Source organism: Aspergillus brunneoviolaceus (genome assembly GCF_003184695.1).
Source record: "Aspergillus brunneoviolaceus CBS 621.78 unplaced genomic scaffold BO95scaffold_2, whole genome shotgun sequence".
NCBI classification, from domain to species: Eukaryota; Fungi; Ascomycota; class Eurotiomycetes; order Eurotiales; family Aspergillaceae; genus Aspergillus; species Aspergillus brunneoviolaceus.
This window is the reverse complement of record NW_020290732.1, coordinates 26,815-48,794: the sequence shown is the minus strand read 5'-3', so window position 1 is coordinate 48,794 and position 21,980 is coordinate 26,815. Positions and strand designations below refer to the sequence as shown.

The window sequence follows — 21,980 nt, the reverse complement described above, 5'->3', positions numbered from 1 at the left end:
GTAGGGCTGAAGGCAGGATGGTTCTGAGGGTTTATATAAAGGGTACTTAGGTACGAGTGAGGGAGAGATCATTAATACCACACACACATAATTACACACCGACCAAGAACCCAACATGTCCAAGCAAGAAGATCTCGCGCGCGATACCGTCGACCTCTCCGGGGAGAGTCAGGGCAAGCTGCCCATGACGACGGATTATGGGATCAAGATCGCCGACCCGGATCATTGGCTTCGGGTGGGGGATGCGAAGAGGACGGGGCCTTCGTTGTTGGAGGATCCTATTGCTAGGGAGAAGGTGGGTTTATCATTGAAAACTGTTGTCTGTCTGTGTAGAAAGGACTTCTGCTAATGGATGTTACAGATCATGCGCTTCGACCATGAGCGTATCCCCGAACGTGTGGTTCATGCCCGAGGCGCTGGCGCCTTTGGCACCTTCACGCTGCACAAGGCCATCCCCGAGCTCACTACGGCTGGGGTATTGACGGACACATCCCGCGAGACGCCGGTGTTCGTGCGGTTCTCGACCGTGCAGGGTAGTAAGGGGAGTGCGGACACCGTTCGGGATGTGCGCGGGTTCGCCGTGAAGATGTATACCGCCGAGGGGAACTGGGATATCGTCGGCAACAACATGCCCGTCTTCTTCATCCAGGACGCGATCAAGTTTCCCGATGTTATCCACGCCGTCAAGCCTGAGCCGCACAATGAGATTCCCCAGGGACAGTCGGCTCATAACAACTTCTGGGACTTCCAGTATCTCCATCCGGAGACCACGCATATGCAGCAATGGGTAAGTGGCATTTGGTTGTATTTGTGTAACTGTGAACCAGTACTTATAATGGGTTTAGGTCATGTCCGATCGTGCGATTCCCCGGTCGTACCGGATGATGCAGGGCTTCGGTGTCAACACTTTCTGTCTCGTCAATGCACAAGGACAGCGCCACTATGTCAAGTTTCACTTCACACCCGAGCTCGGTGTTCACTCCCTGGTGTGGGATGAAGCCCTGAAGATTGCTGGCCAGGATCCTGATTTCCATCGCAAGGATCTCATGGATGCCATCGACGCCGGTCAATACCCGAGATGGAAGTTCGGTATTCAGGTTATCCCCGAAGAGAAGATGGACGACTTTGAGTTCGACATTGAAGATGCTACGAAGATCTGGCCCGAGGAGCTGGTGCCAATTCAGTATATCGGACAATTGGAGCTGAACCGTAACATTGACGAATACTTCACGCAAACCGAGCAGGTGGCCTTCTGCACCAGCCACATTGTGCCCGGTATCGACTTCTCCAATGACCCCCTGCTTCAGGGCAGAAACTTCTCTTACTTTGATACCCAGCTCTCTCGCTTGGGCCCTAACTGGGAGGAGTTGCCGATCAACCGCCCTGTGTGCCCGTACATGAACCTCGTCAACCGGGACGGCGCCATGAAACACCGCATCACCAAAGGCAAGGTGAACTACTGGCCCAACAGGTACAGCACCAATCCTCCTACCGCGCCGGACCAAGGTGGATTCGCTACCTATCCGGAGAAGCAGCAGGGCGTCAAGACACGTGGACTATCGGACAAGTTCAAGGAACACTTCAACCAAGCCCAGCTCTTCTACAACTCACTTTCGCCCATTGAGAAGCAGCACGTTGCCAAGGCGTTTTCGTTCGAGCTGGATCACTGCGACGAGGAGATTGTGTACAAGCGCTTGTCTGAACGTTTGGCCGTGGTTGACCTTGAGCTGGCCAAGACCGTGGCGAAGAATGTCGGAGGCGACACACCCACCGAGGCCGGTAAGCCGAACGAGGGTAAGACATCCAAGGGACTCAGTCAGCTCGAGTATCTCTCCGATGACGCGCAGATTGCGACTCGTCGGATTGCCATCCTAATCGCGGACGGATTCGACTACGACTCATATATGAAGATGAAGGAGGCTCTGCAGAAGCAGAAAGCGTTTGTCTTCACCATCGGCACCCAGCGCCAGGGGGTAACGGCGGAGTCGGGCGAGAAGGTAGTTCCAGATCACCATTTCCCCGGTATGCGGTCAACTCTGTTCGATGCAGTGTTCGTCCCCGGAGGCAAGCACATTGCTGCCTTGACCAAGAACGGCATAGCCAAGTATTGGATCACCGAGTCATTCGCCCACCTGAAACCAATTGCCGGTCTCAATGAGGCGGTGGACTTCATTCGGAAGCAGATTTACCTGGACGCAGTGAAGCACGCCTCCAGTGGTGAGGTGGTGGAGAGTTACGGTGTGGTCACCGGCCATGGTTCCCCAGCAGAGCTACTGCAGCCGTCGTCAAAGATTGGTAAGGACAGCAAGGGATTTTTGGACCGGTTTGTTTGGCAGATATCGCGGCACAGAAACTGGCAAAGAGAGTTGGATGGTCTGGCGGACGAGATCGCGGCCTAGGTGGTTTGAATCGTTGGATAGTTATGAGATATAATAGCACCTCAATAATTAATGAATTTGGTTTCTTTTCCCAAAGACGTACCGAAGTGTCAGCCACACCAATAAGTATCCACTCGCGCCCTGTATAGCTCAGGGGTAAGAGTCAACCGTGCGGACAATTTTGAGCTGCATGTGATGTGTGACTGGAATTCGGTTTGTTGCAATGCAAACGCCCTAAGCCCCGAGGCCTGAGAGAATATAAAGGCAGCAGCGTGGCCAGCAGAGCGTTGCTGGGTTTTCCCCCATTTCTTTCCTATACGACCACCCTGTGAGCTGTTCCAGAAGTTCTCCTCGCGTGTGATCTGTACATTTCAGCCTGGTTCCACGGAAAATCAGTAGGGTGGGTGCAGATGGACATGTAAGGGGCAGGGCTTTGACCGGTGAGTTCTCGACCAGCCGTGACTCCTTTATCAACCACGTCATTCGTGGTCCGTCTCATTGTTACACCGGACAGAGGGGGGCCATGTCACCCAGAATCTCGCGCTCTCAGCGCTTAATGGTCGTCATTGCAATTTCCACTGCCTTCTTTGTGTCGGAGATCTCAGGTGCCTATTCTCCTGTCACACCGGGCGTTAAGATCAATGCTCACTGTCGCTAATCATCCGATACCATAGTTGGCTTTTACACACATTCTCTGGCTTTGGTGGCCGATGCATTCCATTACGTGCGTCTGGGATGATCCTTCGAGAGACGATTGCTGATGGTTGCAGTTGAGCGACCTGGTATCCTTCATTGTTGCCTTCCTAGCGCTCAGGGTAGGCGAACTTTTGCACTGAGACAAAATAAGAAAGCTGCTGAAGCATATGCTAGGTATCTGAGGCCGATGACTCGCCCAAAGTACTCTCTTTCGGATGGCAGCGAGCCCAGTTGCTGGGCGCCTTTTTCAACGGGGTCCTTCTGCTCGGGCTCGGTATATCGGTCTTTTTGCAGTCCATTGAGCGATTTATCTCGATAGAGCGTGGGTGTCTTTTGGTGGAAGGCCGATCCTCAGCTGACCGTCGATAGGCGTTGAGAATCCTAAACTCATGTTTATCATGGGTTCTATCGGCCTAGGGCTCAATTTGATCAGTGCGACCTTTCTTCATGGTGTGTTCTGACCGTTTTGGCACTTGGGGTATGATTAACAAGAGGTTAGAGCATCACCACCATGGACATGATCATGACCATCCAGCTCGAGCCATGATAGAAGTCCCGGCGTCAAGCACAGAAGATAGCGATGGGCAAGAGAGGCCTGAAAGTCCCGGGGTCCGTCGCGCAAGCTATCGATTCCTGACGCTCACACCAATGCTGACTGTTGAATACACCAGCATGACAATCACAAACACGTTCTACACACAGCTCAGCCCGTCGCTCATTCACACGACCTGGGAATGATGGGGGTTCTGGTCCATGTTCTCGGCGACGCAGCCAACAACCTTGGAGTAATGGCCGCGGCATTGGTGATCTGGCTGACCCATTACGAGGGTCGGTACTATGCTGATCCAGGAACGACTATGGGAATCTCTATCATGATCATCCTGTCCTCGTTCCCGCTTAGTGTGTCCATCCAGGACTACCACTGTCAGTTTTCGTGTTGACTGTTTTAGTGCGACGAGCCGGTCTCATCTTACTTCAGAGCGCACCGAATGGAGTCGATGCTGAAGACGTGAAGCATGACCTGGAGAAGGTGAGTCTCGAGAAAGCGTAACTGTTTCAGCGCTGACTATAAGCTAGATCCCCGGCGTGTTGTCGGTTCATGAGCTTCACATTTGGCAGTTGAATCAGCAGAAAACACTAGCATCTGTCCATGTAATGGTGTCGGACAGCTCGGTCCCGGCCTTTTTGAGGTTGACCAAGACGATCAATGAATGTTTCCATGCATATGGAATTCATTCAACCACTATCCAGCCAGAGGTGGTACATCCGGGAGCGATCAGCAGCCTAGCGACAGAGGGCATAGAGAAATGTCAAGTCGTATGTGGAGCAATGTGTGCAGGATTGACCTGCTGCGGATAGATAGATTCTGAGGCCAAAATGTTGAGGTGTTGAGACGCTGAGATGGGAGAGGAGGGAAATTGTAGTTAACCAGAAGGACAGACATTTAGAAAGAACAATCAGTGAGAGTCAGTCATCTGACCTCGGTTTAGTCATCTCTCCTCTTCAGGCTTTCTGCTTCTCTCTCCTCAACTCTTCTTCCGTCGCCGGCTGCTCTTCCCCTCACAGATCGACATTCAACGATAAGACTTCGATAAGAAGTCGGAATATCTTATCTCTTACCCCTCAGACATGCGGAATTGATTCCGTGAGACAACAAAGGCATTGTGTTGTTCTAGCTTTAAAGTACCTGTCTCCTACGATTCTTAGATCTCGCAGAGACTTTGTGGCTGCACAGAAGCGTGCCATTCAAGGACGTGTCGAAGACTTCAATGGAACAGACTCATCGAACTTCCCTCCACTCCGCCACAATAGGCAAGTACTCGCGATAGCTTGGAGATAAGAAAGACCGCATCCCCACCCGAGGTTGATCGCCTATCTGCACGCCGCTTGCACAGCATCCCCTCTTGCTTCCCCGCGAGCCACCGTGATTGGATTGCATGCCGATTCGGATATGCCTGTCAAGTATCGATCCCGCCCGATTCCAAGCCCTCAATGATGTCGGCTATGCGCTAGTTGTGTGAGGGCTGGTGGCTGGACGCGACACTATAAAGTTGACTTACCCAAGTGCCTGCTCCTTGCTTCTGTTCACCTCTCGATTGTTCAATTGAATCCCCGCCATCATCATCATCATCATCATCATCATCATCATCATCATTATCCTGCAAAATGACACTTCCCTGGGAGATTCAGGCTCAAAAGGCTCGAGATATCCTTTCTAGCTCCATCCCTCAACAATGGCTCATCCCGGCAGACAAATTGCCCTCGCCCGATGAAAAGAACGTAGAGGACTTCCCGCGCAGGAGTGGGCTGTTCTCGGAGCACGAGCTGGCCATCACTGAGATGTCCGCCACAAAGTTGGTACGCGACATGGGCTCCGGAAACCTTACCGCAGAGGAGGTGGTGACGGCTTTCCTGAAGCGTGCCGTGGTCGGACACCAATTGGTTCGTATAACCGGTTCCGCCGAAGTCTATCCGTCAAAGTAATCCAGCAACTAACACTAGATGTCCTAGCTCAACTTCGCGACGGAGTTTCTGGCAGAGAAGGCTATTTCGCGAGCAAAAGAGCTAGATCGACACTTCAAGGAGACTGGGAAGTTGGTTGGCCCCCTGGTAGGATAATTTCATTTGCAAAATAAGAGAGGGAGCTGACAGTCACAGCACGGAGTACCCATCAGCGTCAAAGAGCATATCGGTATCAAAGATTTGACCTGCAACGGCGGCTATGTAGCATGGTACATTTAAACATGTTGAAATGGAAAAGGCATTCACGACTGACTATTTGAAGGGTAAATGACACTGCAACCGAGGATGCACTACTCCTTCAATGCCTTGAAAAAGCCGGGGCTATCTTCCACGTCCGCACGAATCAACCACAATCCCTTATGGTATCTCTCCCTTCTCATCGAGTTACAACATAGCTGACTCTGGCAGCATCTCTGCTGTAGCAACAACCTGACTGGCACGACGCTGAATCCATACAACCTCACTCTCAGCCCCGGAGGCTCCTCGGGAGGCGAGGGCGCTTCAACGGGCTTTAAATGTGCCCCTCTGGGCATCGGTACAGATATTGGAGGCTCGATCCGCTGCCCTGCTGCATTCTGTGGTTCGTATGGTTTCCGTCCGACGGCCCTACGCAACCCAATGACAGGCATCAAGGCGCCTGAACCTGGCCAAGAAGCAATTCGCGGGGTTGTTGGCCCTCTTGCTAGTCAGAGTGTGGCAGATCTCGAACTCTTTCAGCAGGCTGTCCTGGATCAACAACCATGGGAGATCGAAACCTCGATTCCGCCGGTACCTTGGCGACGAGTGCAGCCTACCAAGGATATGACCGTGGGAATCATGTGGGATGACGGGTAAGCCTACCTCGTAGCTTGGGTCTCAGCTCTCGCACCGCCACATGGTGGAAACAAGTCCGCGTCCAAAGTCATCAAGAGTAGACTACTTATCGCTCACTACCTTCAGGATCGTCCATCCCCATCCCCCCGTTACCCGCGCACTCAGACACGCCAAATCCAAGCTTGAAGCAGCCGGCATCAAGGTCGTGGACTGGGAACCCTACAAACACGGCCATGGCTGGGACATAATTGTGAGTCCTGTCCTCGAGGTCATCTCCTAAGTCCGCTCTTCTGCTCTGTACTGACAGTCGAAAGTCTAAAATGTACTATCCCGATGCAGCCCTCCTCCAACGTAGCCTGATCACAGCCTCTGGCGAGCCCACACTCCCCCTGACCTCGTGGGCTTTTACCTACAGCAGCCCCAATCCCCTCACTATCGCCGAGACCTGGACCCTGAATGCTCAACGCGATGTCTACCGCGATGAATATCAAGCCTTGATGCGGTCTCGCGGCGTGGACTTCATTCTCTGCCCTGCGTATGTTGGCGTCGCTGCCGTGCTCGGGGAGAGCCACTACTGGAATTACACGGCTATCTGGAACATTCTAGATCAGCCAGCCGTAGTGTTTCCAAGCGGGCTGTTCGTTGAAAAGGATGAGTTGGTAGAAGAAGAAAAGGAGTATGTACCGCGGACGAATGGTGTTGACGAACGGGAATGGATGAAATGGAAGGTTGCCGGAGCGGAAAGATATGAGGGAGCGCCGGTGGGATTGCAATTGGTAGGAAAGCATTTCAAGGATGAGGAGACACTGGCAGCAGCAGGGTTGGTGAGCGAACTGCTTTCTAGTGCTTAGAGATGCCTGAGAATGCCATTCTTCCCCTCTTGAAAGTGGTGGCTGGTCTTGGCCAGATATCTGTATAGAATACTTAACAGAGTACAATTTTACTTCACACACTAGCAAAATCTGCCCTCAAACGACTTAACTCAAGATAATTGTTTACCCTAATCTCGATTTCATCTTTCCAGTCGGCATTCACATTCTCTGGCTTTTGCTTATGTACTCGGTTGCAGTCCCTGCAGTTTGATGGAATTGTTGCGTTGGGTCAAACATCAATGCAGTGTTAAGACCTCGCAACCATTTTCACACTATCAGCAACCGAGCTGCACCAAAGCGTTACCATGGCATTGATCTGAAGATCAGCGACAGGACAAAACCTCTCAACTCAAGTACAACTGAACTTGAGCAGATTGAGCCACCACCCCTGACTCCGAAGTCAATCCCAACACAGCGATTGACGATGCCTACATCCGGTCCTCCTCGAAGACTATCTCAGCCACCAGCCAGGCGGCCTCTAACCGGCAGACCGAATGATGAATCTCGAGACACACAAGTCGAGAGCTTCCAAGAAGAGTCTGGGCCAGAGCCACATGGCCGTCGCAGACAGACCTTCAGCGCACCGTCAACACGATACGGATCACCCCCTGCCCTTCCTCCCCTTGCTCCCTTCTCTCCACCAGATCCCCACAGCACATCAGCAACAAGACCTCTCGCCCCACCACTCAAGAGACGCAACCACCGAACCATCCTTTTGACTCTACTCAGCAAACGCAAACAACACACAACCCTCCGCCACCGCACAGATCACAGCCGGAAGACATCCGGCCGCCAACGGCTCCAGCAACAAAACAATGCCAAAGTCACCCAACAATGCTTTCTTCAAACAAAGGACTCTACCGCGCCAAGGGGCAGGGGATTTATGCCCCGTCGTCAACATCCTCAAAGAATCTTCACAGCCGGGTAGCTGCGTCCCCAGACAAAGAGAACCTCCCCCCAGAAGATGAAAGCTCCTGCACAGAGGACCCAGCAACGACGACGAAGGGGCTGCCGATGAGATGCATAAAGATGTGGGTGGGGCCGGCGGTTGTTCGCAATCTGCACCTGTGTCTGGATCTACATGCAGGGGTTGTTCTCACAGCTACTGCGACTGCGACTGCGACTGCGACTGCACTTACGACTACGACTACGATTACGGCTACTGCTACCCCTCGGATTCCTGGGGAGACAGTCTATCGACGCAGGTGTTGTTGACATCTTTACCATCACGAACAACAACAATACCTTCGGATGGGATCTGGTGGTGGAACGACACTGACAACGAGATGAGGGCAAGTACGATGAGGGGCTCGAATGGGCTGACGACGAGGGCTAGGCTCTATAATCGCCAACAACCGCCGCAGCAGGAACAGCAGCAGGAGCAGGGCCAGACTTTCACTCCCACCTCCCAGGGCTTAGTAGTGAGAAGGCCGCTGAACATGGGAGCTGAAGAACGAAGGAAAGCGCGACCAGGAAGCCTCCTCGCCCGACCTCCTGCCTCTCCTTCTACTTCCTCCTCTACTCTGCTGCGCAAATCCTTCCCTTCAGCCGCCACCAATACTCGTAGTCGACTATTCGAAGGGACGATATCCTCGCGGTCCAAGATGGTCGGCGCACCACCAGCAACAACGGCTGCGACGAGGGCCACAGCAGCGCAAGAACCCCGAAGAGCGTCGGGCATCAATCCCACCCCGCCGAGAAGAGTGCGATGGACGAGCAAGTTTGAGAATCTGCGCGCTCAGGGTAACAGAGAGCAATTGCAGCCGCAGCCGCAGCTGCAGCAGACGAGGACGAAGAGAGAATCGACGGGGCTGCGTGCAGCACCTGCGCCTGCTCCTGCTCCTGCACCCGCGGCAGGTTCGAGGAGGGAGTCTTTCAGAAGGAATTCGCAACTCGCTCCTCCTCCTCCTGCTGCTGCTCCACGGCCGCCATCATCCTCAATCGGACCGAAAAAGGAGCCGCCTCTACGAAGGAATTCGCAACTGGGTCCTCCCGTTGTTGCTCTTGCACAGCTCTCATCATCTGTGATAGGACCGAAGAGAGAGTCTATACGAAGGAATTCACAACTGGCTCCTCCTCCTGCTCCTTCACAGCTACCATCATCATCACCCCTGAGGTTACGAGGCACACAGACCCAAAAGGAAGATAGTAGTGGTAGTGGTAGTGGCAACAGACCTGGTTCCGTTAGGGCTGGGCTTCCTGCTCCCAGAACAGCACGACCACCAGCAAGACCACCACTAGCAAACGCAACAACAGCCCACCGCAAACCCACCGTGACCGTAACCCAGCACCCCCAACAACCACTCCGAAGAATCACCCTCCACCGCGCCCAAGGAGAACCGAAAAAGCAGCTACTCACCCATATCCGTGCTCCCCCAGCCGCCACCACCACCACCACCACAACCCCGCGCCGCAGCTTCACCCACACGCGCATCGCCTCCCTCCCCTCGATCGTCAAATCCCTCAACCAACCTAAACTCATCGCGGACCCGAAGTCCTTCGCCCAGGTCTGGGAAGCCCGACCACCGGCCTACTGGCTGGGCCGGTTCGTGACCCTGACCAATGCGTTCCACTACGAGGATTCGTTCCGGCAGCCTGACGCAACCACCGGGTCTCCGGGGATGCTCTCGAGCTACCCCCAGCGGCCGCTGACGGGGGCGGATGCTGCTGCTGCTGCTGCTGCGGTGGACGCACATGCGAACGCGGACGCGGACGCGGACGACGGGGATCTGCCGAATTCCCGCGTCAAGCGGGCGTTCATGCTGCTTGAGAATGTCTGTGTGACGGACGAGGCGAGTGGGAGTTTGCGAAGGTTCCGGGATGCGTATGTGGTGAGGTTTGGGGATCGGTGGATGGATTGAACCTGGTTTTTCTTCGGTTTGAGGTGAGGGAGTTGGAGTTCTCGGCTGGGCTGTACTGTACTATAGGAGTCTGGTAAGAATAGGCGTTTTTGTTCTTATGGTTCGGATCATGATGATTATGGTGATGCTGGTGCTAGATAGAGGAATGTGTTTTTTTTCTGTTTTCAGTGTGCTTTACTACCCGTTAAAAGTTCTTGATACTTACCCAGGGAAAGTAAGGTGGTCGTTACTTCGTGTGCATGTTGTTTGATTCCTAGTCATCAAGATATTTCTCCTATGATACATTTCCCCGCGGTACCTATCTATAAGCCCTGATACCAGATCATCAATAAGATCTTCTCTCGTCAACAGTAAAGCGTTTAAGCCGTGAAACGCCAGACCACCCTCAAAATGAGCATCCTTTAACAAACTCATGTAGAACCTTTTTCACTTCCGACTCCGTAAGAAAGCGGCCACCTGTTCGTGTCGGGTCACGAAGAACATGCGCTTGCGGTCCGACTTCCAGACGAGCACGCCGATCTCCTCGGCATAGCGGCAGGGGGCCTCGTACTCGGCCAGGCTGACGAAGTCCTTGAACAGGAAGCCGGCGGTGGCCTGGACGCGGTCGCGCTCGAGCTGCCAGAGGCGGATCTGGTCGACAACGGTGGGGGGCAGAATGGACTGGGGGATGCCGGCCTGATTGGAGGTGGAGCGGGAGGTGTTGTGCTTGCGCATCTGTGGGTGGGCGTGGGTGGACAGGTAGGAGATGATCTGGTCGGCGGTGATGCCCATCTCGACGGCGCGGCGGATGGACTGGCGGGTGATCTTGCCGGTGATCAGGTTGGGGAAGCGGTACTTGAGGGTGGTGAAGAGGGCGATGAGGCTGATCTGCAGCGGCGACGAGGTGTAGGCGTACAGCCGGTAGTTGGTTTCGATGATGATGAAGCCCGTGCCGGCTTTGTTTGCGGCGGAAGAGGAGGAAGGATCGCCGGTCGGATTGCCGGCCAGCGAGCCGGCGATGGGGTTGCTCAGCGCGCTGGAGTCCGAGGTGAGCGTCGTCGCCAGCCGGGTCGGGTAGAAGTGCGCCGCCTCGGGCGACTCCTGGTAGACGATGCCGAAGTCGGCCAGGTCGGCGAGCGTGCGCAGCTGGTTCGCCGTCAGGTGGCGCTTCTCGTACGACTGGCCCAGCTCAAGGCTGCTCAGCAGGAAGACGAACGAGAGCACCTCCACGCTGTCCATGCCGATCGCCTCGGCACTCTCCACGTACAGGATCAGGATGTGCCACACCTGCGTGCTGACGTCCTGCAGCACGAACGCGAACCCGTCCTTGGTGATGTCCACGCGCGTGCCGCGGATCTCCACTAGATGGCCCGCCTGCAGCAGCTGTTTCACCCCTTTGCTCAGGTTGACGTCCCGCTGGATCCCGAGCCCGCTCGTCCCCACCATGTAGCCCAGCACGCCTTCCCACTGCCGCCGCGCGTAGTCGTCCAGGTTGGCGATGGAGACCGCCGCCGCGTTGGGCGGGTGGGCCAGAACGCCAAAGGACTGGGTCTGCTCGGCCCCCGTGAGGGCGTGTCGCAGCGAGGCAGCGAACGGGTTCGTGACCATGTACGCTCGCACATTGTTTGCGATGACGGTATTCGACAAGATATGTAACCGGCCGAGAATCGAAAGCGCATTATCACGTTCCCTTCACGCCGGCGTTTTTTATTAGCAAACTGGGTAGAGTCAAGCCAACGTACGTACTCCAAACAGATAGCAAACTCACTTTAAGCTCTCGGATTTCACCCAGACCTCCAGATCCGCCGCGGGGAGCGGATCCTTGAGGTACAGCAAGGCCATCACAAAACATTTTGCTATAACAATCACAAAATCAGTCTAAGAGGCACACTCCTTGGCCAGAAGGGTAGATGGCATACCCAAGTCAGGCAGCATGCGCCTGAAGATGGCGAGGGCGGTTGATGGCTGCTGGTAAAGCTTGAAGAAGACCGTGCCAGGAAGGCTCTCGAGATATTCAAACGGACGAGACGATGGTGCAGCAGCCATCTTGTCTGCACAAGTCACCTCTGCAGCATGGTGCGACCAGGGCGAGAGAGGAGAAAAGCTGGGTCGCCTGCAGCCTTGGGTAACTAACAACCAAGTTATAGAGAAAGCCTTGTGGAAGCTTGGTGTGAGTACGCAAAAAGAATAGAATCGCGGAGAGCCCGGTACGGGGGGCGAGACCACCACCAAGCGCAGTCCGCGGCGATGACCTCAACTTGCTTACCTTCGCCTTTCCGACATCTACCCGTCCCGCCCGTCTATACTCCGTAGTGACTTAGCTCATATATTCATATATCTCCGCAACTCGACTCAATTGCACTGGTTCGACTCGAATTTACCATGACCTCCTTGCGCTTTGTCAGATCTGTAAGTGACTGGGATCTTACTCCATATTCAACATTTACTATACTAACTGTTCCTCCACAGGTCTGGGAGTCCTTTCGGGCCAATTCGGGGCTGGAGCCTCGGTAAGTCAATACAAACGGCATTTCTGCATCATCCATGAGTACCTGGCCATTGACAACCCAACGATCGTGGTGCTTCAAGTCTATTAGATGGTGTAAGCCGTCCTTCAATCCATTTGCAGCTCATGCCCTCTACATGCGCAGTTGCATGAAGTAGATACATATACTTCCCCCATGGCCTCTCCGGCCTATCAACTTCCCAACCAAGACATCGCATCAACAACTAACAACACCTGTGAAACTCCACAGCTCCGCGTAACAGCCGCCCGACCCGGCAGAGTCAACTTTGAACTCGACATCAAGAAAGAGCACACAGTAAGCGAGCCGTTTCTCCACGTGTTAGCATCAAGTCCAGTCGCGTCGCCGAAATACAAGTCCCCTAACATCCGCAACCCAGAACCGCTTGCAAATCCTCCATGGCGGGACCATCGCCAGCATGGGTACGTAACCCAACGTGTGCTGGCTTCTTGCTCTTGAAACTTGAAACTCAAATTGTCTCCAGTGGACCTAGGCGGTTCCCTCGCGGTAGCCTCCCGCGGTCTCTTCGCTACGGGTGTATCGACCGATCTCAATGGTGAGTAGAAAGCCCCCAAATAACCAAGTCACTAATTGCTAACTCGTCTGCCATATGAGTGACCTATCTCAGCTCCGGGGGTAAAGTTGGAGACAAGATTCTGGCGGTATGTAACCCCCCCACAGTCCGGGGGACCTGTCCCTGCCTGCGTTGGACCTAGCTCCATGGTCTGGATACGATACCAGAATATGAGTCAATGCTGATTCCGCCATATCCAGGAGGTCAAATGTGATAAATGTAGGTCCTACCTGCTTGCTGTCGTTGACAGTCCCCCTCCGAATGCAGCACATTCGTGGTATATCTCACGGAATCTAATTTCGGTAAACGCAGTCGGCAAAACTCTGGCCTACACCTCGATCAAATTCCTCAACGAGAAGGGCGATGTCTTTGCGCGGGGTAGTCACACTAAGTATGCACCTTCTCAACTCCCCTCTCTCGATTCTTGATTTGTACAAATATGGAGGAAGGGGCTTGGGCTAATTAATGAACTCTCGATCAGGTTCGTCGCCCTTGCATGGAAGGACCCGCAGAATATCGTCGAAGAGATGGCAGAGGAGCAGCAGTCCTCGTCAAAGAGCGAGGCTTAAGTGGGCTCTTTCTTTTGAGGGTACTTTGGTGAAGGTGATGAGTCGGATCGTCGGAGACACGACTCGTACCTCTGTAGAAAAAAAAGGCAAGAGACACGAGTTAGAGACTGTAGCTGCATAGATGTACAGTATATATGTTGGGACCGCAGGCTTCAAGCTGTCTGCAGAATTTCTTCTCGGGCATCAAGCCACAGTCTTACTGAGCGCATATGTACAGCAGGAAAGTTGATAGAAATAAGAAGACTTTGTCATGACTGTGGCGGCGTCTGATGGAAGCGCCCAGTCCTTCACATGTTCATAAATTCGCTTCCCAATAGAACCAGGGTACTAGTAGTTAAAGAGAGGCATACATAAAGAGACGTACATGGATGGGGTGGGGGGGAAAGTAGGTAGGTAGATTGCAGAATCGTAGGTTGCCGACTGATTCAAATCATTTCAAACGCCGGTAAGGGTATGTTCGTGCAGAGGGTCGTCATCCATGTCTTCGCCGGTACCCATCATGACCTCATCTTCGTCGACCACCTGATCCTCGTCGGCGACCTGCACTTCATTGTCGATGGCGATGTTGTCTTCGCCCATCGCCTTGAGCTTAGCCTGGGTCATTTCGAACACGTACTGCCCGAGATGCTCGACGCTCTCCATGGGAGTGCCTTGAACTTCGTCATCCTGCGAGCGGGCAGAGGGAAACATCTCCCCCGGTGCAAGCATGAGCTTATCCGGACGCTGGAACAGAAGGTCGAACGCCGGCTTCAGCTCGTAACATGATTCGAATACTTCACGACGACCGAGGATGTATAGTCCCAGCCGGGCGCGAGAGAGCGCAACGGTCAGACGACGGACATCGCGGAGATATCCCACGGTACGCGTCCGCGTAAGGGAAAGAATGACGTCTACAAGATCTGGATTAGTATAGCTCCCAATAAAAGTCATATCAACAATAGGATGACTTACAGTCGTTCTGTTCACCCTGGTATTTGTCGACAGTAGTAACAATCTTAGGCATGCCGAACAATCCGTTCTTGGCACAGCGGTGGCTCAAGACATCCTTGATCAAGGCCGTTTGACCGGCGTACGTTGCAAGGATTGAAATCTTCGACGCAGGATATCCAAGAAGACGCATGTATTGATAGATGGCGACGGCATACTCAGCCTCGCCCAGGTTCTGGATGAAATGTGGCGTGGGTTCTCGTTCCCCGTTGCCTTGATAGTCAGGGACGTTGATGAATTGGTAGTCAAATTGGAAACCAGCATTTGCCCGTTTGTACTCTTCCACCGTCTCGACTGTGGGAAGATTACCAAGCTGTTTGTAGCGCCATTGGAAGAGCTCCGCGATACTCGGTCTGGAACGGCCCTGTTGATCGAGTGTGATAACAGGAACACCCAGTCTCACCAGCCGCAGGAAAAGACTCTGTTCAAAATGTGCGTATTGCCGGAAGGCCATGTTCTGAATAATGGGCGAGTTTTGCAAATGATCACCACAGAGAACCACGCGCTTGAGAGGAAGTTCACCATTCTTCATGTTCTGCAGTGCAGTGGGAATGAAACATTCAATCTCTGTAATTTGTGCAGCTTCTTCCATAATGACATTATCGTAGTGGAATCCTAGATCAGCAATCTCCTGACGGCGCATCGCTGCATGCGTCGATGTCATGGCAATTATCCGCGCCTCCTTCACAAGGAGATAGTTGGCCTTGTCCTTCTGCTGACGTAGAATCTCAAACGGCCGGATATCTTCTAGCTCAGAGAAGATCTTTTCGATGTGCCGCTGGCAGCCCTTCGCTACATCAAGCACAGTCTCTTTTGGTGCGGTAGGTTCAAAAACGGGCTGCGGTGCGTTTGAGAAATAATCATGGAAAGGGAAAGCTGCGACGACTTCCTCGTTGGAGACATTCTCGGCACGCGCGTGATCCCAGAACTTGGCCCAAGCAGGTTGAACGTAGACTGTGTTGAAATAACCCGCAGTTTCGCAGGAGTTCCCATGGGCCCCTTGAGCTTCGATTGATGCAGCCAGTCGAGTAACCTCACTGAGGAAGAAATTGCGATTTTCAAGGAACGACTCAACTCGGCCGTACTTGCTGTAGTTAGAGTCGGTTTCTAGCTCTTCCTCACCATGACCAAGACGGAGAAGATGACGTTCGTCAATGTCAAGAGCCACAATCTTTTGGAAGAGCTGATTCAGTGCTTGGTTGCTGTGCGCGATCAGGAGTGTACGCTCATTAGGGAAGTCGTGGTAGATGTTGTTGATGATTTGCGTGGCGACATCAGTCTTGCCAGTGCCAGGAGGGCCGACAATGACAGTCAACCCAGGTTGGGTCCCTGACGTGATAGCCTCAACCTGCGCCGGAGTGAAGCGCACTGTGTTCAATTTGGGGGCATCGATCGGATAGGGGCCTGGGTGTGGCGGTTTGTATGTGGAAACGCGCAGTGACTTGGGACCTGATGCCTTTTCCGACTGATCTTTGCGTCGTCTCTTCGTGCCCACTGACGGGGTCTGAGAAGGTTCTTCAACATATTCCAATACGTACGGAGGACCGAAACTGGACGTTTCGCTGGTCGAGGGCTCGATGGTCCTCCCGGGGAAGCTTTCGATCAGATGTTGCCAATCCAAAAATGTGTCTCGGAAATCGACCGACTTGAGTCGATTGGGCAATTCGGTGTATCGAGCTCCGGCCGGGTCCCCATAGCCCAAGAAAATATCCTGAATCCAGGATGGCAGAGCGATATCGGAGACGATCAATTTCTGCATAGTATCGAGGATCGATTTGAAGTTGTTCTCTCTTCCCTTCCTCCGGGCAACCACGTTGATTGACGAATAAATATCCGGCTTTCCTCGGGCAAGTGCATCTCTGTCTGCCTTGAAAGCAGCGGGGTCCAGATTGACCAACAGCTTCCGGACACGAGGTTTGTGTTTGTAGCCATTCGACTGGCCGGAAGAGAAATCTCGTAAGGGACGACCATTTTCGTCTAGCACCTGAACTATCTCTGCGGTTCGAAGGTGTGTCAGCCCGGGAGCTTCAGACTCGCGAAGTCCAGACTTCGCGGCACCATCCGACTGCACGGCCAAGAGGAAAATGACATCATCTGGACGCAGAGAGTCCCATTCCCTGCGAATGTGGTCTGCTAACCTGCCCACCTCGATGGCGATTTCAGCTCTAACAAAAGCAGGCTTGGCGGAACCGACCTTGGGGGGAGCGACTTCAATTATAGCGGGCTTCGTGATCGGGATAGCCATCCGCGAAAAACCATCAAATGTCACAGTCTTACCATCACGACTTGCGCGGGGCTGCATCCGCTTGATGACTGACTCCATATCTTTCCGGATCTGGAAGAAAGCCTCGGAGCGGTATAGAAGGAATGAACGCCAAAGGAAGTCGCCAGTGCTGAGGTATTGTAGGTTCAATTTGGGAATAGCTAGCGGGGTAGACCCATCGTAATTCTCATTGCGCAGCAATGCAGGATCATAGAGATCTACCTCCGTGGGGACAATGCTGAGCTGCGACGCAGCTTCTTGAAAGGTTGGCCTCCGTTCGTAGAATGAGAGGAGGATCTCCATGTACAGTTGGCGGTCGGGTGTGACTTGCGACTGTTTAGGGTACTCGATGCGGAATCCAAGATGGCTGCAGAGCTTCTGCAGTTCGCCCTCCTCCAAAGATGCCAATTGACCTTCCAACTCTGAGCGTTGCTCAATAGAACCGTAGTTGGACAGGGCCAGGATCATAAGCTTGTCCTTGAAGTATTTCATGGAAGTCCTCTGCAAACGTGCCAGCTCTTGGCAGTGGAAATCGTAGACTGACTGAGGCGATAGAGCTTCTCCTGTGAAGTCATCGATGGCGAACGATGCAAAGTGCTTGAGCAGACCACTGAGGTCACGGAAGAGCGCATTGTCGGGTGTGCGGTAGAGCTGCGACAGACGGAGAATCGCTAGCAGATTGAGGTCTTTCAAAAGCGTGTTGACGTAGCGCCGGGTGGGGGGCTGGCTTTCCAGATCGACGAGGAACTCGAGGAATCGCTCACAGTATCTCAGGTTCTGTGTCTGGTCTTTCTCGGCGCTGTTCAATCTGCGGAGGAAATCCAAGAACATCGTGTACAGCCATGACCTCTCAAAGCGGATCTTCGCCTTGGCAGCTTCATCTCCCGCATCGTACCGTTTGGCTGCAGCTCGCCATGCCTTTTTCAAACCCGGACTTTTCGCTAATAAGGAATCTCTTGCCCCTTCGCTGGAGAGGTTGTGCCAGATGGAGATGGAAACGAGCGGTGCGCACTCTTTGCGGATCAAGGTATTTTCGACGGATTGGAAAGCACTGATGATGAAGGAAATGATGGATAGTCGTGGGGATGCATCGAGGGAGGGATCAATGCTCATCGAGAGGATTCGATGGAAAAGGTTCGAGAAATCGTCCGGGCGATCGGAGAAGACCTCTAGACTTGGATTAGTAGGTTCTCCGCAGAGAATGTTTCGTGCACGTTATCGAGCTTACCCCAGATCGGTAAGTGTTCGCGTTGCTTGACACTCACAATCAAGACGAGCAGCAACACATGGTAATTCGACGCATCTTCAGTGTAGGTCGGCCAAAGATACCTACGCTCGGCGGGTTAGCCATCCGTCTTGTCTCCAGAGCTAACCTATTTATCTCGAAAGGATGAGGGCGCGCATACTTTTCCAAGATGTTCAGGTTCTCCAGAGTGAGAAGCGAGCGAAAGGCGAACTTATCAGCCTCGAGTGGATCCCAGATCTCCTTTTTTATGACATCCTGCTTGACTTTGCGGGTTTTGGAGCCATCCAGCCAGTGGGATTTCGCCAACTGCACCCAGGGACTGTCTTCCCGAAAGTCGTCCACGTTTGGTCTGGAATCAAGGCCCGGCGCCATCGCCTGACGTGTCTGGAGGCCCATTCCTAGACGTAAGGAGGAGGAAATGGGGGGGAAGGGGAAAGAAGAGGAGGAGGGAGAGGAGAAGAATTGCTTCAACTGGACTCCGGGGCGTGGTCTCCGATCAGTAACTGCGCAAGTGGTCCGTTGCGGCGGGATTGGGAAAGCTTCTGGCGCGCGCCTACCGGCCGCATTAATCCTCCAGCGGTTAGGACCCGCAGAGCCGCAGCCAGTCAGTCACCCCCCCAATCCCCCCATCATCCGCCGCGGTTGTGAAGGCTTTCCTTGTGTCTACACCTTCGTCAACCCTTCTGGTTCACTTTCTCATTAAGAACGTTCCAACCTCGTTGCTACTACGTCGCTTGAAAGTATGGCGGAGGTGGACGTTGGTGCGATACCCGTCTACAAGAGCTTGATCGACGAGCTCCTGTCGCGCGCCGAACATGCAAAACCAGATGGACAAATTGAACCCCCTTTGACCGAAACGCAGCTTGGAGACTCATTCTGGCTTATCCAAGGCGAGGATGCGCAATCCGTCAAGAAGCTAGGCCAGCAGACCCAGCTTGCCGCGGTCGAAATTGCATTCCGAGAGAAGTTCTACAGCCTTTTGGTATGATCATCACGTTTCGCGTCGGGTATAGAGGTCCTTGCTAAAACCCAATTGCCTACAGGCCACCACATCAATCGACCAGCCCTCGTTTATCCAAATCTGGAATCTCCTTGACATCATCTCGATCTTCTCAGACAACGGTCAGACCCCTATCGTGTAGCTCGCCTCGACGAGGATCCTGACTGTGCTTAGAACAATGTGAGCCGGGCTTGATCTTTTGGTTGATTGAGGAATTGCTCGACAGCCAGACCATTGACGGATGCCGGAAGGTTTTCGATTATCTGGAGTCGCGAAGAGAGCGCAATACAAAGGTAGGATTTGGCTTGCCGGTTAAAGTAGCCTCGTCCCAAGTGCTGACGGCTCGCAAAGAAACATTTCAAACAAAAAAGCTTGATCATCCTGAGATCCTGCAATGAGCTCTTACGGAGGCTCTCGAGAGCCGAAGATACTGTCTTCTGTGGGCGTGTATTTATCTTTCTATTCCAAAGCTTCCCACTGGGAGACAAGAGTGCCGTCAATCTCCGGGGTGAGTACCACACGGATAATGTCACGACTTACGATGAGATCGTCAAAGCCGCCGTCAGAGGGGGTGATGATGGTGACGTGGAAATGTCGGACGATAAGGAGGAGGAAGCGCCCGGAGAAGAAACCGAAGCCGTGGGTGCTGCAGCTAGCGACTCGCAAGCAAATGCGCAAGAATCTCCTAGCACGCCCAGAGTGATTGTCTCCAAGGCCAAAGAGCAGTCCGAGGATAAGGCGGTTGACTTGGATGCTCTCTACCCGATATTCTGGAGCCTGCAGGCCTACTTCTCTGCCCCAACCAAGACATTCGACGCGCAACACTTCACAGCCTTCAAAGCCGGGCTTGAAGCCACACTCGCCACCTTCAAGCACGTGAACACGGATCTCGAGACTTCCAGCAGCATAAAGACTTCGGAAGAGCGGAAATCTAGCAAGCGCAAACGAACCGCAGATGGACAAGAGATCGCGAGCAGCTTCAATCCCAAGTACCTAACAAGCAGGGACTTGTTCGACCTCGAGGTACGTGGCAGGCCGATTACTACTGCGCAGAATAAGGCAGTCTGACATTTCGGCAACAGGTGAACGATACCGCGTTTCGAAGACACGTGCTTGTCCAGGCCCTCATCCTTCTGGACTTCATGCTCTCACTTACCGCAAAGGCCAAAGCCAAGCTTGCCGACTTGACTAACAAATCAGTCTTGTACGGGTTCTTGCTAAGCGAGGAAGATGTACCTCCACCCCTTCTTTCTTGCCATGCGGTGTTCATCTAGCCCGGTCGCTGACAATCATAGGCTAAATGGGCGGTCAAAATACGGAAGTCCATCGAGGAGTATCTGCAGGAAGGTGCCGGCGGCAAATTCTACTACCGAATGGTGGACACCGTTCTTTCGAGAGACAAGAACTGGGTGCGATGGAAAGCAGAAGCTTGCCCGTTGATCGAGAGGCCGGCTGTTTCGGTGTCCGAATACATTGGTGCTCGTGAGCATGCGACTAGGTCCTATGCAAACAAACGCCTTCGCCCCTCGCCTATGGGCTCGCTCAGCCTCCAATTTCTCTCCGAAGGGGAATCCCAGGCGGGCATGGAAAGGCTAAAGGATCCGGAAAGGTAGGCGCTTCGAGATGTCGGGGAAATACACTAGCAGTGTGCTGACGTTGACATGTAAGATTCTCGGTCCCTGCTGCGGACTCCCTCATGATGAGTATCATGGACGACGAGTTAGATCTCGACCTTGCTCAAACGAAAGAGGAAAAAGACTACGCTCTGCGGTCAAAGGCGAGCAAGACCTGGCGCATACTACGGCTCTCCGCAAAAAGCAAACTCGCGGCATTTGACAAGATTGAGGACGGCAAAAACCTGAAAATCCTCTTCGCCACGGCCCAGCCATCAGATGGAACGCCCCAGACCCTGGAAGGTACCCCTCAGGCCTCAGAAGTCACGGCGTCGGGGAAGCCGTCGACGGAGGGCGAATCCGCTGGACCGGGGCAGGACCTTGGAGCCACGACTGGGGAGGATGGGAACACAACCGTTGCCACCGAACAGACTCTGGCTGATCCCAAGGATGCAATTGCGCCAGACACTAAGGTGATGTGAAGAACGCCACGTATTCGCAAGTACAGAGAAATTGAGGCACAAACCCACCTGTCCTTGAGTCTGATTGGCGCCCTCAATTTCGTTTCCTACGATCTTACCTCTGCTCTGAACTTTGTGGCTGTATGCATCCGTATCACCACGCTAATTGCGGGAGATGGGGTGGGGGGAGACGATGTATGGTGATTATCAGTATCTGTGTCAATGAGCAACAACAGATACACTCGGTTTCCAAGCCACCGGTCATCTAGCAGGTGCGTTGCATCTCTGGCCTTGAGTCAGCTGGGCTAGCGCCAGCCAGGATTGGGAGGACCAAGCAGGTGATGGATCGCATAGAAAAGCCGGTTCTTGTCACGAGGATCTAGGAAATTACGGCGGGGGTGTGGATGCGTTGATTGGCCTTCTAGGACTCGCTGCCGGTGTTCTTCCGGATCGTTAAGGCACAGTAAAGTACCAACTTGTACCATCCGTTGGGTTGGGTTAGGTCCGGTGAGATGGGGGTTTGGTTGGCCTGGAGCCTAGGAAGCATGATGGGCACTCAGTCATGTGTGTCTCCATCTTACCTGGTTCTTGGATGGCCCTTATCCTGTTCGAGGCACTTC

At 53.5% G+C, this 21,980-nt stretch overlaps 8 protein-coding genes across 8 annotated transcripts; 6 read left to right on the top strand and 2 right to left on the bottom strand.

Annotated features, from left to right (window-relative positions):
- The first annotated feature begins 361 nt into the window (after positions 1 to 361).
- Positions 362 to 2,425, top strand: BO95DRAFT_437839 (heme-dependent catalase). Its single transcript, XM_025585369.1, has one exon. It carries the CDS (start codon positions 849 to 851, stop codon positions 2,397 to 2,399), a length of 1,551 nt encoding a protein of 516 aa, XP_025447553.1. The 5' UTR covers positions 362 to 848; the 3' UTR covers positions 2,400 to 2,425.
- A 476-nt stretch (positions 2,426 to 2,901) lies between these two features.
- On the top strand, positions 2,902 to 4,475 carry BO95DRAFT_402865 (putative di-, tri-valent inorganic cation transporter; the record flags this gene model as incomplete). Its single annotated transcript, XM_025583900.1, has 8 exons — positions 2,902 to 2,983; positions 3,053 to 3,102; positions 3,149 to 3,193; positions 3,249 to 3,396; positions 3,444 to 3,524; positions 3,777 to 3,974; positions 4,025 to 4,104; positions 4,152 to 4,475. The coding sequence occupies 8 exons, from the start codon at positions 2,902 to 2,904 to the stop codon at positions 4,431 to 4,433; spliced, it is 966 nt and encodes a 321-aa protein (XP_025447552.1). The 3' UTR covers positions 4,434 to 4,475.
- A 765-nt stretch (positions 4,476 to 5,240) lies between these two features.
- Positions 5,241 to 7,261, top strand: BO95DRAFT_350524 (putative glutamyl-tRNA(Gln) amidotransferase subunit A; the record flags this gene model as incomplete). Its single annotated transcript, XM_025582042.1, has 7 exons — positions 5,241 to 5,516; positions 5,586 to 5,684; positions 5,733 to 5,806; positions 5,860 to 5,980; positions 6,006 to 6,427; positions 6,537 to 6,660; positions 6,725 to 7,261. The coding sequence occupies 7 exons, from the start codon at positions 5,241 to 5,243 to the stop codon at positions 7,259 to 7,261; spliced, it is 1,653 nt and encodes a 550-aa protein (XP_025447551.1).
- An 855-nt stretch (positions 7,262 to 8,116) lies between these two features.
- On the top strand, positions 8,117 to 10,143 carry BO95DRAFT_458383 (uncharacterized protein; the record flags this gene model as incomplete). The annotated part of the gene is made up of 2 exons (XM_025588542.1): positions 8,117 to 8,313; positions 8,370 to 10,143. 2 exons carry the CDS (start codon positions 8,117 to 8,119, stop codon positions 10,141 to 10,143), a joined length of 1,971 nt encoding a protein of 656 aa, XP_025447550.1.
- A 237-nt stretch (positions 10,144 to 10,380) lies between these two features.
- On the bottom strand, positions 10,381 to 12,269 carry BO95DRAFT_437833 (TFIIH/NER complex subunit TFB2). Its single transcript, XM_025585368.1, has 3 exons — positions 12,042 to 12,269; positions 11,891 to 11,978; positions 10,381 to 11,812 (listed from the first exon to the last, which is right to left on the bottom strand). The coding sequence occupies exons 1-3, from the start codon at positions 12,166 to 12,168 to the stop codon at positions 10,570 to 10,572; spliced, it is 1,458 nt and encodes a 485-aa protein (XP_025447549.1). The 5' UTR covers positions 12,169 to 12,269; the 3' UTR covers positions 10,381 to 10,569.
- A 146-nt stretch (positions 12,270 to 12,415) lies between these two features.
- BO95DRAFT_437831 (PaaI family thioesterase) lies at positions 12,416 to 14,001 on the top strand. The gene is made up of 10 exons (XM_025585367.1): positions 12,416 to 12,531; positions 12,592 to 12,632; positions 12,712 to 12,724; positions 12,879 to 12,944; positions 13,027 to 13,069; positions 13,132 to 13,203; positions 13,263 to 13,309; positions 13,422 to 13,440; positions 13,534 to 13,612; positions 13,703 to 14,001. The coding sequence occupies exons 1-10, from the start codon at positions 12,505 to 12,507 to the stop codon at positions 13,788 to 13,790; spliced, it is 495 nt and encodes a 164-aa protein (XP_025447548.1). The 5' UTR covers positions 12,416 to 12,504; the 3' UTR covers positions 13,791 to 14,001.
- BO95DRAFT_437829 (RNA helicase aquarius) lies at positions 13,965 to 18,783 on the bottom strand. The gene is made up of 4 exons (XM_025585366.1): positions 18,447 to 18,783; positions 18,269 to 18,369; positions 14,742 to 18,209; positions 13,965 to 14,680 (listed from the first exon to the last, which is right to left on the bottom strand). The coding sequence occupies exons 1-4, from the start codon at positions 18,680 to 18,682 to the stop codon at positions 14,226 to 14,228; spliced, it is 4,260 nt and encodes a 1,419-aa protein (XP_025447547.1). The 5' UTR covers positions 18,683 to 18,783; the 3' UTR covers positions 13,965 to 14,225.
- A 245-nt stretch (positions 18,784 to 19,028) lies between these two features.
- On the top strand, positions 19,029 to 21,652 carry BO95DRAFT_492034 (THO complex subunit THO1/HPR1; the record flags this gene model as incomplete). Its single annotated transcript, XM_025590682.1, has 7 exons — positions 19,029 to 19,268; positions 19,330 to 19,408; positions 19,461 to 19,579; positions 19,638 to 20,309; positions 20,369 to 20,518; positions 20,582 to 20,895; positions 20,955 to 21,652. 7 exons carry the CDS (start codon positions 19,029 to 19,031, stop codon positions 21,379 to 21,381), a joined length of 2,001 nt encoding a protein of 666 aa, XP_025447546.1. The 3' UTR covers positions 21,382 to 21,652.
- Between the last annotated feature and the right edge of the window lie 328 nt (positions 21,653 to 21,980).